Here is a 17,401-nt window from a genome sequence, read left to right on the forward strand (position 1 = left end):
TTGCTTCCTCAGCCAGCTTGCAGTGCATTTAAAGAACCTCTGCTTCCTTTGGTGAGCTCTGCTTCTGATAAAGCATGTTGAGCAATGCTGAATATTACAACACATTTACTAATTAGTGAATTATGAATTACTTTGATTAATTAGTGAATTCCAGGATCAGCCATTTTACAGCTTTGCCGTGAAACAAGGGTAGGCTGGAAGACCTAGAGCTCCCTTCCAGTGCCTCTGAAGCCTGCCTCTGCAATACCTTCTCCCAGCACTGCAGAGCTTTCTTTCAAGACCTTTCCCATTTCCACTGATGCAGAATCCCTTAACCAGCTTTTCTTCAACCATTATTCAGCCCTGATTTCCAAGCATCTAATTTTAGCAGTCACTGTTGAATATCCTCTTGAGTTATTGTTAGAATGAAATGAGGATCATCTGACAGGAACATATCCTTGGTAAATACTGGGAAGGAATACTTAAGGAGCTAGCACACCTTCCTGCATCATAATCGACAATCCTACTGCCCAGGGACACACCTTATCCCCACCCTTTTTGTTCCTGGTACCTTGCATTTCCAAAAGCATTAAAGCACCAGCCTCAACTGTACCAGGCATATTTGGCTGTGTAAATTTGGTCAGTTATTGTTTCAATAATCACTTTCAATTAGCCACAGGGATTTATTATTTACTATTTTTAGGATCATTTCAGCTTTAAAGGCACCTGATCACACAGATCTATATTTGCATGACATCTTTCACTGGAGGATTTGTAAGTACTATGAATTTCTGCTTGTCTGCAGCAATGCTCTTTTTACAGACAGGACAACAGGGGCAGTAATTAAAAGACATGTCCAAACTCCCAGAGGAAATTTACACTGACAGAGGAACCCCAGCTTCCAGTGGTGTGTGTTAACTATTACACCTGTGCTAACACAGACAGAGCAAGGTTGGCCACACAGGCACTAAAGGAGATGCAGATACGTAATTTGAAATGGTTGTCTCTCCTTCCACATTAACAGGTTCAAACACCAACTAGGCTTGAAGAGAAAAAAAAAAATTAAAAAGCTTCTTATCAAATACCAAACAATTGGCCCTTCTCTGCTAATAAGAAGCAATGGGAAAGAATGGCAGGGAAAGGTGTGGATTTTCTGAGAGGTCGGTATAGGAACAGATGGGGCTGGGATTTTGCCAGCGTGAGTTGCCAAGGCCCTTTATCACTGCTAAGAAGATCCAAGCTCCCGGCTCGTTCTTCACACAGCTTCCCTTCTTTGCATTTTACCTGCCAGGGCAATGCACCGGCGAAATCCATCCAGATGTGCTGAAAAACAAACTACACAGGGGAGCCAGCAGACTGGTGTTTCTCTCTTTTATTTAAAAACAGTGCTTCATTACCATTTGCAAAGGGTTAGGAAGGGTTTCCCCCCTTGCTTAGAGTTTATAAAAGCCAGCAACATGATCAATAATTTATACACATGGATAGTAATACAAAAAAAAGGAATAAAAGCTAAAGATCTAACTACTCCAACCTTCACAATTCCAGCTACTTGATAATAATAGGAATAACCCAATGAATACTGTATGGTCTGAAAGCTACTATACAATATGATACTTAACGAGGGAGGGCGGGAAGTTAAAGGCTGTCACAAAGCCCTGGGATGCAGATACTGCTTCTCCAGAGTCAGCAGGGAAATGGGACCCTGGGCAAGCGGCTCGGGCGTCCTAGGAAATGATCCAGGGGAAGGGAACGCATCCCCCTCGGGACACGCCCTGTTCCCCGGGGTACCTGGAATGGGAGGTGCTGGGGAGACTGCGAGAAGGGGCAAGTCTGTTGCTGCCATTGGAGGTGCTGTGGCATCTCAGCCTCGCACTGAAAATCTCCAAGTCTCAAAGAGATCAGCCTGTGAGGTCAGTAAAATACTCCACCAGCTCTGTATCACTCTATAGCCCTGGTTCTCATTTGCTATCAGCCCCAGGTTTTAGCTCCAGCTATTTACAAGCAGGATTTATCATATAAAAAAAAAAAAAAACAAACAAACCAAAAACCAAACAAAGCCTAACAAAAACCCCAAACAAACAAACAAGAAAGAAAACCCAAGGAAATAAAACAAAACAAAGTCATATCCCCTAGGGTAAAAGAGGATGATTTTGTCACTTGATAATGCAGCCAAATTGAGCTGCCAAAACTACAACACTCGCACACACAAAATACTGTGAACAGAAAAAAATAGAAAAATATGACCAGAACTGAGACTACTAATGTGGGAGGCCTGATTTCTGTAAGGAATTTACTCCTCAGGGAAGCAACAAGCCCCTCCACCAGCAGAGAACTGGGAATCTGGCAAGAGATTTATTGACCCACTTCAGAGCATCAACAAAAATTTAAAAAGAAAAAACATTCCTAAGATTAATGGGCATTTTGCTGACTCTGACTGCCAGCCAAATGAATATCTTGATGGACGGCTTTAGACACCAGCAATCTCCTGGTGAAATCAGGCAAGGTTTTTGGCTGATGCATTCCTGCTCTATCACAAGTTGAGAGGCAGCATGGGAAGCTGATCACCTGCACAAGCCTGGGCCAGCTGTAGCCCATGGCCCCAACAGGACACCACGGGCAGAACTGGCAGCCCCAGCAAGAAGCTGTCTTCCAGGGTCAGCAGTGGCAACAGAGACAGGACTTGGCCATGCTGAGTCCTGCTCAGGCTGCCACTGATGCAGGCACTGCAGAGGGATGGGGGCTCTCCTGACAACTCCTGGCTGGAGCAAAGCAGACCAGGCACAAACCCCACAGCCTACTTGCAAAGGGCCCCATTTCACACTCTGGCTATCAGACTCCTGCTTGCCTTGTTGACTGGAGTTTTCATTGTAGAAGTTTACTGGGGTTGGAGGGTGGAGAGGGCAATCAGTAAGGTGGGGATGCAGGGAACAGGCTTTTCAGACATTAACATCACCAAAAATAGTGTTTTATGCAACAAAGAATCAAGTCTCACTGGTGTATACTACAAAATGTTTGACATTATCCAAGAGCATGTCAAAAATAAAAACACAAAGAAGTTTACATTGGATGTTCATCTTGTTCACTAGGTTGGTTCTCCCCCCCACCCTCCTATTTTAAAACAGTGCAAACAGGTAAAACACTTTAAAAATCACCCCTCTACACCAAGGACAGCATTCCCCCACCCTGCCAGGCTGGAGGGTCACAGGCAGCAGGTCCTCTGCCAGGCTGCCTGTGTGCTTTCCCTTTGGAGCTAGATTCAGCAAAAGCACTCCCCAGAGCTGTTGTTTGGGTTTCCCTTTATTAAATTCCTTAGTGCTCCCCAAACCTGTTTTCCACTTGCCTCCATCTTTGTGGCTAGGATGGGAAGATACAGATAGGGATGGGCTGGGGAAAAACATGGGTAGAACTGGGAGGCTCTGCTTTGTATTCCCCACTGATAGAGCTCTGGGTGCTGGAATTGAAAGCCCAGCAGCCAGTGTCTCTCTTCAGACAGGGAAATGGCTTCATTAACCATTCCACAACCAGCACTCAAGCCAGCTACTCAGAAATCCCTCCTCAGCTCTCGCTGTACACTTCACATCCATGGATCTCAAAACAGGTAAGAACAGGGATAAACTTCAACTTCACTTTAGGGACAGGGAAGCAAAGTCTAAAGTAGCAACATGACTGCCCCACAGGGACCCTTGAGGGGTCACTGACAGAGCCCTGTCTGAAACACAGGTCTCAGACTCCAGAGCCAGTGCTCCTCACTGGGCAAATCTGCTCCCTCTCAGGCACTGGAACAGCCAAGTCATAGCTATCTTTAAACATGGCTTTGTCTATCTGAACTCATGACACAGGACCCACCTAACTGCTTAACCTGGGAAAAGCTGGCTACAGTAGGCTCATACCGAGCTCCCCATTGCCTCCAGGTCCTGTCATGGCTTTTCTTAGAAAAGCTAACTCACCTACAACAGTGCAGCCTCCCACACGTGGGGACAGGAGAACAGTTTGCTAACGTGCTGGGCATCAATGTAAATTATTCTCAGCAGAGAATATGCTATACCAGTAGTAGTTACTTTATACCAGCACAACTGTAACTGCAAGGAAATACAGACCAGCACATTAAATAAACCAACTCTTCAAAGCAAAACTTCATCTGTATATCATCCTGTGCTGGCTGGACCTATTGCAAGACAGCACAAGCAGCTACAGTTAAAGATACATTTTTTTCTCTGCATCAAGAGGAATCCCAGATGCCACCAGACTAGAAGGTGACAAACAGCAAGCTATTTGCCAGGCTGCCTGTGCAGTTTCCCTCAGAAAGCCAAACCCTGCTTTGCAAGGGACCTGTGACTGCCGACCCATCGCACGGACAAGCACTAGCTGCCATCATTCTAATCAGCCAGGGCCCAGTTCAATTTATTAAATGTAATTAATTTTGCATAGGGAGATATAGGCTTTGTCCTCACTTCTTCAGAAGATGGATATAGCCACACCTTGGCTACTCTGAAAGCATCTCTAGCCAGTTCACAACACATCAGAGTGAAACTGGAGCTGTTGTTCACCAGCACAGAAGAAAAGCTGAAGAGCTCTCCTGTCACACACAACACTCACTCAAGAAACCTTGCCATGCAAGTTTTTGGGAGGTCTGGTGCTTTGGACACCTGGAACCGGTGAGCTACCTCTGGCCCCCAGCCATGCAAGTGTCCCGGTGTCCCCTCTGCAGCTCAGTGCTGGGAGCAGAGAGCCAGGCCATCAGCAAGCCCCCTCAGGGGATCTTGCAGCATTAACTACGGAGCCACAGAGACACCAGCTGCTTAATGCACCAGAGAAGCCCGGCAGGGAGGGACCAGAGCAGGCCAGGCTGGGATACAGGAGGAATCAGGCTGGAAGGTCTTAGAACAGGTATTACTCGGAGATCAAGGGAGCAGGGCCCCCCAAAGGTTGGGTGCTTCTGCACTAAACCCCTCACATTCCTCATATCCTTGGGCGGGCTGAAGCTGCCATGCATAGACTCTGCCAGGAGGCAGAAATGGGGCTGGCCTCCCTATTCCCAGGGAGGCCAAGTGGCAGGGGGGGATTGCAGGTGGCACTGCCAGGGCAGGGGAGGGCACATGGGGTGGGAGAACCTGGCTTTTGGGGAGCCGCAGTCAGAACCAGCTGAACTGAATGTGGGAGAGGGGCAGTGGGGGAGCAGCTGCCCCAGGGGGCTCTGCAGAGGCTCCTGGGCTCACAGCCTGAGGAACTGCCTGCAGGAAGGGAAGGGAAGGGATGGCCTCGCTCAGGCCCTCCACCCACAGTGGGGAGAACAAGTCCAGTAGAGGCTTTTGCTGCATCCCAGCTCCACAAGTGCCCTGGCTGCTCTGCAGTGGAAATAACTCCCCTTGAATATGACTCTCTCTACCACAAGTCCTCCCTCTTCTACCCCAACTCAGGCAGTAAAAACCCCCAAACATGCCGAGTCTCCCTCATTTCCTAGATTTTGTGAAAGCCCCAACACCCTGTTCTCCCCCTCCCTATTTTCAAGCTAAAGTATTTATATACAAACAACAAAAAAATTGTCATAACAGCAACAAACCAAACTTTGGCTTGGGGAAAAAAAAAGTAAAAAACCAACAATAAAACCAGGAAAAAAAAAGGTGGCCAACAGGCTGGCAGTTTGGTGTCCCCTTTATCTAGCAATTCCTCCAGAAAAATCAATAGCTTCAGGGTCTCTACCTTAACCAATGGTGTCCCCATTCTTCCCATTTGAGGTGCCTCCACTCTGCTGTGCACAGAGAGGCTCCATGCATCACTGGGGAAGAGCAAAAAACGTGTGGTGGTGTGTGGCTGGACCAGGACACTCCCCCAGGAGAAAGACCTCTGCTTGCTGATGTTGCTTAGTGTTAAATGCAGGAATTTTCCTATTCTGTATCAGTGGTGGATGGAAAAGCAGGTGTTCGACAGGAGCTGGAGAGGCTCTGTCAACAAATCCATATTCTGAGCTGCCCTTCTGAGGGCAGGGGCTCACCCCAGCACCAATCCATGGAGTCGAGGCAGCCCGGTACAATCACACTTCTGCATCTCTCCAGCATGCAATTAGAGCCTGCCTCTGACCACTGGGTTTACTGGGAGCACTCTAGGAGCCAGCAGCTGAACAGGGAGATCTGGAGAGCAGCAACTCCACATCACATCACAGCTCACAGTCATCTAAGTGCGCTGTCTTTGAAACACAGCGAATTCTCTGTCTGTGAGAGCAGAAGGGAGATGGTCTTGGGAGTTGTGGACCCCTCAGCTAAATAGTTTCTATCCTTCCAAGTCTTCTAATATGTAGTGTCTATATGGACTCAGCAGACCAGGTGCACAACTTTTTGTGAGAAGCTGGGCAAAACAAACCCAGGGGCTCCAATGTAGCTATGGAATGGCCTGAAATAGCTTGTGGTAAGAAGTTCCTATGAATTCAGAGCTTGCATGAACTGCTTCTGCGATACAAAACTACTTCAGGATCACATTTAGATATAAAAGATCCTCTTCCCCCACACAAACCCACAAGCTTGTCCTTCACCTCGAGCAGCTTATGTGTGACTGGTTTTTCCTCACTCAGGTTATTTGAAATAGATCACTTGCAGAAGCACCTAAGCAGCCCAGGATGAACAGCAGCAGAGCCCCTGCAGGCTGGGCCTCAGAGCATGTGCCACGCTCGACTCTTCTGCTCGCTTTCTTCCTCTGCAAGGTTGCAGGTGCTTCACCTCCCCATGTTTAATCACTTGCTGTCCACAACAGAGGTACTCTGCATGATCCTGCACTGCATCTGCCACTCCTCGAGGAATGAAGGGGTGGAAAGGGACAGCAAGAGAGAAAGATCTTCAAAAGGAGGAATGAAAACTATGACAATTACAGCCACCTGCAGCAGACAAAAATCAGTGAGTAAAAGTTCTGTGTGTAGGGAAAAGATCATCCTTATCAAAAACTCCTTTCAAAGTCTTGTCCCCTATAGAGCAGGTAACAGCTGAAGTCTTTGGGCAGGTTGAGGGACTCTTCTCTTGCGAAGTCTAAAGTTCTGACACTGCTGAAACTGTCACAAACCTGTGAGCGTCAGATGGTGATAGAAACAAAGAAAGTCTCTGCATTTCCCCCATTTCCAAATGTAAATGACTATTTCCCACCAGCATTCAGGTCCCAGCCACAGCCAAAGAGTGCTTCCTTCTGCAGACCAGAAACACGGCAGGTGGAGACTTCTCCCTCACGTCCTCCTGTCTCATAGGCACCAAGCACCAGACCCAGGGAAGTAACTCTGTCTGCGTGTTCCTGATTAATTGCATGATATCAGCTTCTAACAGCTTTCCTTATCGCTAATCGCCTTTTCCGTGATTGGTAGGATAAGCTATGCACCAACATACAGACACGGAAATGCATTATTTTTACCACAGTTAAAAAAAACCCCAAAAATGAAAACAAAAACAAACAACAACAAAAAAAAGCACAATCTTTGGAACAAAAGAATTAAAGGCAGAAATTTAAAGGAAAAAAAATACATATTCGAAGAACATAGTGAGGTATAAAAAAGTATTTTCTCTTTTGTTTTTTTTTTGTTTTTCCTCCTCGACTTGCTATAGAGTTCCTCTACTAGTAAATATTGCAATAGCCAGGCCTCATGAACTGGGGGGGGCTGTCCCGCTTGCAGGGGGCTCACGTCACTTCAGTAGGGGGCAAATCGGCTGTAGCCACCTCGGTATAAACTTGCCTGTAGAAATGAAATGGGAGAAGAAAAGGTTGTTAGGAGAAGAACTGGGAAGAGATATCCAGGACAGCACCCAAATGCTTCTGGAAGGACCTGTCCTCGCACTGACCCACCACCATGAGCACCTCTAAGAAGCAAGAAAGAACTCTGCCTGCAAAACCAAAGATGTGGCTCAGGAGGGCATGCTCATGGCCAGCCAGCTGGAGGTGAAGTTTGGCAAGTCTTGCTGGAAGGGAATTCAGTACCAGAGTGGGGACTCACCAGTCCTAATCTCAAGCCAGTTGTCCAGGCTGCCTTTAGAGACTGCGGAGACCAGGACTTCTAGGATGCTCTTCACCTCACCTCAAGGTAAAGGTCTAAAATAGATATGATAACTGGGTATCCTAGAACTACCTGGTTTTCCCTCATTGACCCTAAAGAGAATCCACACATTTCAGCTGAGGCTGAAATGGAGTTGCTACACTGCAGATATCTATTTTTAGGTGTCTTTTTCTCTGAACACATTTGTATTCCAGCCTTTGCAACAACACAGATACTGCGCTGGCTAGCAGATGGGCAAGCATGTGTTTTCAGCAAGCTGCTCCACTCCCCTCCGATGCCAGTATACCTCATCCTGCCCTTGCATAACTACTGCTGGCAGGCAGGACACTACATCCTTCCACTAGTGCAAGAGGGAACCAAGTGAAGCAGCTTTGCTTCACTTGCAAGATGTCACAAGAACAACTTATTCCCTTGCTTTCCTAGAACTGAAAATGGCAAAAAAAGGTATCCTGAATCTCTAATTATTGCTGATTTTTGCTCTATGTATCACCTCTATACAGTTCTACTGATTCACCAACAGTGTTCTGGCTCCTGGCAGTTCTGTTTGCTATTCCTTTTTATTTTTCATGGTACTAGATGATGTGCAAGATTGAGTAATAAATGGTCTCCTACAGCCCAGCTGCTTTATAAGTGTACACATAGACATGAATGTGGAACAACTGGGAACACAGCATTGCTGCTAAGGACCTCCTCCCTCAACAAAGAAGTTTTTCTGGATGGGTGAGGTTTCATTGCATGATACCCAGTGGCTGTTCCCCATGCTGGAAATGAGAAACAGCACAAGAAAGAAAATCCCACTTACCACAGCGCCAACTCCGTAGCTAGCGGCAGGGGCAAGGGCATGGTAAGGATCTGCTGTGTACACCCTGCCATAACTGAAGAGAGGGAGAAAAGATATAAAAAGAAAAAAAAAGTCACTTGGGAGGGGCAGAGTAATAGCTGTCTGACCACAGATAATGGAAGCAGCAGCATGCCCTTGCACACACATGTATGCATCCATGCACACACAGGCACGCAGGCAGCTCCTCTGCAGAGATCCTATGAGCATGCTGCCATGCATTGTATGAGATGGGCAAGAGAACAGCCTGCCAGGAGGAATGTGGCTCAGGCCATGAGGCTGACCTGCAGGAAAGAGGTCAGCACCTTTGAAATGTCAGCTAGTGCATCCCTTACCTTTGGGTAATTGCGTGATGCAGTTAGGACCAGAGGGACTGCTGGCACTAGTGCTACTGGCACAGTAACAGCTGCTGAATGAAAGCAGTGAGGGATTCTCCACTATGGGAGGAGTATAACCTTTAATGTGCCTGGATTAAAACACGGCCTCACTGCACAGGCAATGAAAAATCTTAAGGCAAGCACTCTGATCAAGACAATCCTTTGTATCTATTCAGAGCTACATGCTAAAGCATCCTAGAGCACTGCATGAGCTGAGTCATTTTTACTTTATGACGGGGAGAGAAAGGCACCCAGTGATTTAGTAGCCTGCCCAAAGCCAGATCTCCGACTCTGAGGCTGTAACCACACTGCCTGCTTTGTGCAAAGAATCACAAGGATAGGGAGGAGGCCAGGATTTGTGCCAGCTCACATACACTGAGGGCAATACTGTCCAGGAGCGGAGACAAACCGTGCACTCAAGTCTTCTGTGTTGGGTGGTGCATGCATGTGTGCACATGCGAGTGCAGGTCAGACAGAGAAATGGGGGAAAGAAGCAGAAGTTCTGTGATGGATCAATGCTCCTTGAATCCCTGAGCACAGCAAGCTAGCCCCCATGGACACCTCTCCCTTACATACCCATCGCTGTAAGCTGCTGCAGCGGCTGCAGCGGCCGTGGCTGCTGTTGCAGTAGCAGGCTGTGCATATCTGTAGGCTGCATATCCACCCTGCAGGAGAGAAGAGAACTGACTTTACAGATACCTGTCCACCCATAGAGAGCATTAAAAAAAATACTAAAAAAAAGTCACACACATCACAAGGAAAGGAAGTGTTTCAAACTGCATCAGCTCCCATGTCATGTCTATCACAAGCATCAGCCATTAACTCATGTATATTCCTTTCCTTAGAGGGACCAGGGAAGCCCTTCCATTATCCTCTTTAGAAAAAGGAATACACTAAAGGAAGACTGAGCATTGTTACAACCCTAGAGAAAAAGCAATTTGGCATGGAGGAAATGGAAACTAGGAAAGACCCAGAATCTTGCATGCAAGGTAATTTTTATGACCCCTTCCTCTTAAGGAGGGGAAATCAGAGGTGGACACTTTCTATGAAGTATTTTAGGAAGGGAACCAGTCAGAGAAATTCCTACTTTTTTTTTTTACCCTCTCTCTTTTACAGCCAGGAAAACCCAAAGGGCTAGAACTAAGTTGGATCCACATGTGCAAAAGTAGCAGTAGTCAGAGAAGGTGAAAAGTAATCAGGAAAAGATGGTCAGAGAAGACAGTCTCGTTAGTTTCAGGGCTGTCAACAAGCAAACCAATATTGAGGCCAGCCAGACTATTCTCCCCTCCTCTCCATATAAGAAAGAAACAGGTCAAGAGAATTATGCCAGAACAGCCTGTTCTGCTGCTGTATTTCTGCCCATGCTACACACCTGTAGCAAAGGTGATCAGAGGTAGTTACTAAAAATGTACTTAACAGCTGTGTTGTCAAAATGTGAATTCTGACTCAGAGAAGACCTGTGAGTCTCCTTCTGAAACTCCCACAAGGAGCTCTTGGGGCAGAGCAAGGCCTGCAGTACTGGAAGACCAAGGCCAGGCACCTTTCAGATCAGGGACAAAGGTGGCATAGCAGGCAGCAAATAGGACTCTGAAGCCCTGGTAAGATCTTTATTGTATTTCTGAACACTTTTTTTAACCTGGGGTGAAGGCCTGGTAAATGAACCATAGTTTTGACTTTCTAGAAACACAATGAGCCATAAAAAACATCAGAAAATTCCAGATTGCTTTTGGCTTTTTTTTTATTTTATTTTTTTCTTCCAATTGACATTTCAGGGTTTGAAGGACCAGAAGGCAGAGTTATGCTCTTCACCTCCAGAATAAGCTCAACATACCTCTACCACTTCTTCCCTATATATCTTTTGCATACATGTAACTAAGGGAACAAGATCAGCTCCACTACAGAACTGTGTCTTTGCTCAATCCGAACCTGGGTAGCTTTTAAATTAGAAGTAGTGATTTTAAATTAATATTCGTTTCTTTCATGTGGCCTGCATTAGCCCTGTGAATGCTGATGTGCTATCCAAACATGTTTCCAGATCCTTTCCTACTCCAGAGAAAAGGGAGTTGCAACCTCTTCAATCTTTCAGTTAACAGGAAAAAAAGCAACACAGATGTAAAAAGCAACACCTGTTAAACATCACCACATGGCCTGGAAAAGCTGCCATGTTACAGTTTAGCCCTTTTTAATCTCACCTGGCTGTTTCAAATCCTGCATTTTGGATTGATGGTTGGGGATGTTTAGCTTGGTTTTGCCATGCTATCATTGTACCACCATGTAAAACATGACAGAGGCCAGGGGAATGAGGTGCAGCCTTAATCCAAATCCAACCTTCATTAACCTCACCAAATTAAGACAAAACTTTGTATCAATGCCACTGCAGTATTCCCCTTAGGCTATATGCTTCCTGAACCCTTGGGTTGTCACTTGGGCACAGTGTAGGAGGCATTTTCTCCAGACACTACCTTCCACAGGGCAGCTGGCCTTAGCAGGCACCCTTGATTCCCACTCTGCCCCACACTTCCACACTTGCCAGTCACATTTCAGACCAGAAGCTGCTTCAAATGTGCCTGGCACATACTCTGAACATGACAGCAAGATGCAGTTTGAAACCAAAAAGGCTTATCATATAATTGTCATTTAACTCATGTCTCTCATAAAGGAAAACGAAACAGAACAAAACCAAACCAAACTAAAAAAAAAAAAAAAAAAAAAAAAGAAACAAAAAAAAAAAGAAGAAGAAGAAAGAAGGGTTGGAATCAGGTGTGGGAGAGGGAACAGAGTAACATTTATTAATCAAAATTAAAAACTAAGCATGCTGACATCTGGAGCTAGAACAACCAGCAAAGTCACCACGTTCAGACTCATATTGGCTAGTTCTATCCATCCCAGCATTCTCTTGGGACAGCAGCTCGCCCTAGGCTCTACCACAAGCTCAGTGAAGTACACAGCCTCAAGTACTAGAGCGTGCAGCCACAACAACCTGCTATTACGGAAACAGTCAGTCACCACTGGAGTTAACATTCCAACCTCAAGGACTCCCACAGCCCCCCCTTGCCCCCCAGAATGGCTCCCACCCCAGCCCTGTCCCACACCACAATGTTAATAATTATAACAAGCAATAACCCATCTGTTATATCAGAGAAGGGAACAGAGACTCCACTGAGAGATTTAGAGCGGGATGTTAACATTTCTTCAGTCAACTGCACAACAAACAAAAAAAAACAAAACAAAACAAAAAAACAGGAGAAATAATTCATTGGAGAAATGAAGTTAAGAAATAGCTGACGTGTATTGCTTTTTAACCATGCACTGATGCAAAACTGAAGCTACTGGTTATTTAAAAAAGGAAAAAAAAAATCTCGGGATAGAGGTACACACATACAGGCAGACCTGCTCACTTCAAAGCAATCTGCAAAGTCTACTTAGGTGTACTTCAAATAAAACCAAAAATGGGGATCATAATGGCCATGGTGCATTCCTGTCATAGGAGCAATGAGTGTGGACAGCTGGGAGATTTCTGAGACGGGATGTATTTAGCATGACCAGCAGGTCCAAATACACCAAACTAGGGTGAAGGAAAGAGGAAGAACTGTTGCAACTATAATTTGTTTTTACATAAATCCTTTCACCAAGCTCTGGGACTGTACAGAGCAGGCACAGGTTGCCTTACCCAGCTGATGCTCCTGTTCTCCACAACTCAGGATCCACCTATATAATTCAATAAATACATCTAAAGCCTGTTCAGCTTGTCCAATGCACCAGATATTCTTTCCTGCTATTCCTTTTCACACAAAACTTGTAACTGATATGCAGAGCTCATCTGCAAGGTCCTAGGACCCCTAGTGATTTCTGGTGCCACCCACTTCAGGTACTCCAGTAAATAAAAAATATAACAGTATAGAGCATCTGCAACCACAGCAACAAAGAGGGAAAAATGTGTTTCCAAATGAAAGAAAGAATTATTAAAAAAAAAAGAAAGAAAAAAAAGAAAGGAAAAAAAGGCCCTTGCCAGCTTCAACACATTCCTTCAGTGCCACAGCTAACTGCAACAGAAGAAACCAATGAGTGGCATAGTGCCTGAAACTCAGGACAGCCATGCAAATTCCCACTCCACCTATTTGATTCCACAGGGACAGGTTACCCATACAGATTCTGTTTTTAAAAACCTTCAGTCTCATCTCAAAGGAAGTAAGAGTGGCTGAGCTTCTTGTGCAGATGTTATGTCTGAGACGTTTCTATCAATGGGACATTTTAATTACTGCCTCCATAAGGGAATGGGAACTAGCAAGAAGGCTTGTGCATTGTCACTGAGCATTAGAAACAACCAAAAGGACCATGCAAATTAAGATTAGCCCTTTTTGGTATAAAGGCTTTTGGATTGTCTGGGGACCATGTGAGAGAAATGACCACCAGCCTAAATGTTGCTTATGCTGATTCAAGTTCTCTTTCTCCATCTGGCATTCCAGTCTTGCTGGGGCTATGCTGGATCCCTTTCTCCATGTAGTGTTTGAGCCTACAGACCTGAGCTGTCCAACAGCTGTATTTGTTAGGTATGAACAAAAGCTCAATTTAAAATTACTCTTCTGTGATGTTACTATCCTTGGCTCACCAACAAAGCAGTATTTTACTTTAAATTCCTTCTTTAACATTAGATGGCAGCTTTTTCAGTATTGTCTTCTATTTTCTGAAATAAGACAAACATGGGAAAACAACATCTACAGGAAGCTGCAATTCCAACTAAAGCAGCATTCCAATTACTGAGTATGTTAATGAAAATAAATTAGCATTTTATGCAGTTCATCTTCTCCACCACTCTTCAAGTCCATATCAGGTGATCAATCCAACGTGAGCAAGAAGAAATCCAAAACTAGAGCTTACTATGCAAGTGTGGTATAAATCTCCCTTTTCTTTTTCCCTTCCTGCCTTAGAAGGGCACACAAAGTATGTCACTGCCCTCTTTACTCCAAAGAGCCTTTCTGCCCCTAGGACACAAGTGTGTCCATAACCCCAGAGAAATATGCAACTCATGGTACCAGTTAGGTACATTTACTGCTTGCCAGGTTTAGGCAGCGAGCCCAATTTTAGGGTCTTTTATTTGCCATCTCTCAGATGTGTCTTCTCCACCCCCATACTTCCATACGACAGAAGTTACGAAGCAGAAAGGGCTAGAACCGCTTCTGGTATTTCTGTATTAGGAGGGTGGCATACGTGCACCAGGAATGAGCATGAATGAATTAGAAGAGGTGACAGGACAACAGTGTCCATTGCAGCAGGTGCTTCTACATGGTAATGGGACAAGCATGACCTTGTTAACCTTTCCACTGAATTAAAGTTTTGTTGGTTTTTAGTTTTTTGTTGGTTTTTGGTTGTTTTTTTTTTTATTTTGAGTGAAATGCCACTTGGTATGAAATCTGGACACACGCCACCCTGCTGCAGCGGGGGCTTGGCTCACACGTGAGTCTGCGCTGCTCTAAAAAAGCCTCTGTTCCCATCTCTAATGTGGTGCTGGAATGGTTAGTATAATTCAGTTTTTTCCACTGCAATCCACAATCTGATTGGTTGGCAGGTCACACTGGCACTCCTACCTGAGGTATTTTAGCGCTAATGATTGGTTCCTGTAAGACTATTCTATAACAGAACACAGGAAGAGCAGTTCAAAAAAACACAGCTGTGGAAAGAAACAATCATACAAACAGCCCGCAGTGGGGCTCACCAGCCTTTTCTTTCCAGTGGATGCAAGCACGCTTTTCACAGGCAGGAGCAGTCTTGGCACAGGTGGGTTTGTTTGGGTTCCCCCCCCGCCACCCAGATTGACCCCATTGTAGAAGAAAGATAACCTTTCTTATGATCCGAAATGAAGCCCTCTGCATCCTGGGGCAGCTTGTTTTATCAATTCAGGTGTCTTGCCAGAGTGGGACGCATCCAACAACAGATGGAATGCCTTCTTCACAGAAGAAATGGCTAGCAGGATGGTTGCCCCAGGAAAGAAAAAAGGAGTGAGGAAAAGGAGGAGGAGGAAAATGAGAAATCTGTGCATAGCATTATGCAGAAAAAGCAGCCCAAACTTGGGACACTTCCCTTTCATCTCACCTACTATAAACCACTCCCTGCCAGCTCAGCTCCTTTTCCACAACCCTATGGACTCAGAAATCTTAAGAGAACCTCGATTTAATTCCCCCCAGTCCTAACTGAAATGTCCTCTGCCATACCTTCCAGAATCTGGGTAAACCTATCACAGAGGGATAGAGGCTCTGCAGTGAAAAGCACAACAAATCAGTGAGACACAGGGACATTGAAGTCATTCCACCTGTGCCAAGCAAACTGTTTGGAAGGGCAACTTCAAGTTTGGATAATGGTAACTTTTTCCTGAGCTCCATTGGAGGGCTCTGGCTAGCAATAACACAGGTAAAAGCATCACCATCTACTTCGATGCAGTCCTCTCTTCCATCATCCTGCTTTCTGATAGTGACACCACTGCCACCAACAGCAAAGTCATCAGAAATCCACCTAATGGCTCTAACCTGACCTGGGGGCTTTGTGTTACATGGTGGTACTGCTCTGGAGCACCAAGTGGTTACAGGAGTTCACTGCTGAAGTTTCTGTCCTTACATGTTATATAAGCCTCTCCTCCCCAACAAAAGCTCTGAAGAAGCTTTCTCAAAAATAGGGAGTAACCCTGGCCAGACTTCCCTTTCAACATGGCAGCCTTTTATATGCCATACTCTGTGGGAAGAGGCACTAAGCACCACTCATTTTCTTGGTTACGTGCCATAGCAAAGTCAGTGTCTGTAAAGGCAGTGCTTTAGGAGTGAGGCAGGAAAACACAGAACCTTCCATAGTCCTTGACACAGCTTTATAAAGAAACACTTGACTAGGCAGATCAATCTTTAAAGAACTGCACACACGATAGTATATGGAAGAGTGAAGAAATGCATGCAGTTCTTTCTATCTCAGAGAGCACATCTTCCAACTGCTCTACCTGGGCTGGAAAAAGCACCTGTCCCGAACTTCCTCCTCCATATAAGCCAACAAAATCCAAAAGCTAGTTCCATCCATTATCCTGAGTCTAACCCCAGGGTCCTCTTTATAAATGGCAGGAATAGCACCTTCAAAGGAGCAGGACTGTGAAATTCGTGCTGACAATTGTGTCGCTACCCAAACTATACAAAACTTCCCAGCTGCAGGGAGCTATGACCTACAATGCAACAACTGGGAACTCTGATAAAGCCAGGCAGGCTATGAGCTGCAGTGGCAACTGAATATTTTGGCTTTGAAAGGCAAGTTCCTACCATATTCCTGCCCTGCAACAGCTCTCCCTTGGAGAGGAAAGCACTTTGCTCACTGGCTAGTTCAAATACCTCCATCCACAACCCACCTATGTACACACAGACTCCCTGGAGATTTGCAATACAGACTGACTGGGTAGGACAAAGACAATGACAGGACAAAGTCTCCCATGGTATAATAGCTAATTCCCTAACAGGAGGAGGCTGCTGACTCTTGTAACCGAACATCTCCACATATTTGTACTTTACAATTCCCTGAAGAGGTGAGAGAATCTAGCCTATTTAGGTGCCATTCCTACCAGCAAAATGAGATGTCAGTTTTCACTCTAGCATCTCAGCCTCCATTTTTAATCAGTCCCAGTGTCTTCCCCAAAGGGATAATCTCCACATCCCAGTGGCACATGAACATTTTTAAACATACAACTTGTTCAGTGTAGTGTGGGCTACACAAATCAAACCCAAAAAGGCCCCAAGAGGGAAGAGAAAGGGGAGGGAAGAGGGGGAGAAGGAAAGGGAAGGTCTGAGGCTAAACCAGTCCTGTTATTTTTATATCCAAATTATGTAAATGAGAGAAGTGTTGAGAGAAATTTTAATTTGCTAATCATCTCTCAGGTTGATTAGTACCAGTGTGAATGTGGGGGGCAGGACACCAAATAAACTGACCCTGGCAATGATCAGGAAACCCAAAGGCTTAGGTCTTGCACCCAGGGGCAAGCGCAGTGACAGAGAAGCATGCTTGCATTCCTAAATATATAAATATATATATCCACAGGAAGAAGAAAATAAAAGTAAATGATATTTAAAAAACCAAACCAAACGAACAAACCAAAAGAAAAAGAAAAGAAAATAAAAAAAGGCTGGCTTGTCAGGGGTTGGGGACAAAGAAGGCTCCGGTGTG

General features: G+C 45.3%; 1 protein-coding gene across 21 annotated transcripts in view; it reads right to left on the reverse strand.

Annotated features, from left to right (window-relative positions):
• Positions 1 to 1,336: 1,336 nt before the first annotated feature.
• RBFOX2 (RNA binding fox-1 homolog 2) overlaps positions 1,337 to 17,401 on the reverse strand; it is a 171,221-nt gene continuing 155,156 nt past the window's right edge. For 13 of the 21 annotated variants that reach the window (XM_071422753.1, XM_071422755.1, XM_071422754.1 and 10 more), the window contains 4 exons: positions 12,341 to 12,417; positions 9,794 to 9,882; positions 8,805 to 8,877; positions 1,337 to 7,684 (listed from right to left, as the gene is read on the reverse strand). In XM_071422753.1, coding sequence (XP_071278854.1) covers positions 7,630 to 7,684; positions 8,805 to 8,877; positions 9,794 to 9,882; positions 12,341 to 12,417 — 294 coding nt within the window. In that variant the 3' untranslated portion in view covers positions 1,337 to 7,629. Of the gene's footprint in view, positions 7,685 to 8,804; positions 8,878 to 9,793; positions 9,883 to 12,340; positions 12,418 to 14,802; positions 14,846 to 15,062; positions 15,179 to 17,401 lie in introns of those variants that run through there. The other 8 variants (XM_071422771.1, XM_071422760.1, XM_071422761.1 and 5 more) reach the window with 5 other exon arrangements.

This window comes from Agelaius tricolor, unplaced genomic scaffold, assembly GCF_023055355.1.
Source record: "Agelaius tricolor isolate 1412-34295 unplaced genomic scaffold, bAgeTri1.0.p SCAF_3, whole genome shotgun sequence".
NCBI classification, from domain to species: domain Eukaryota; kingdom Metazoa; phylum Chordata; class Aves; order Passeriformes; family Icteridae; genus Agelaius; species Agelaius tricolor.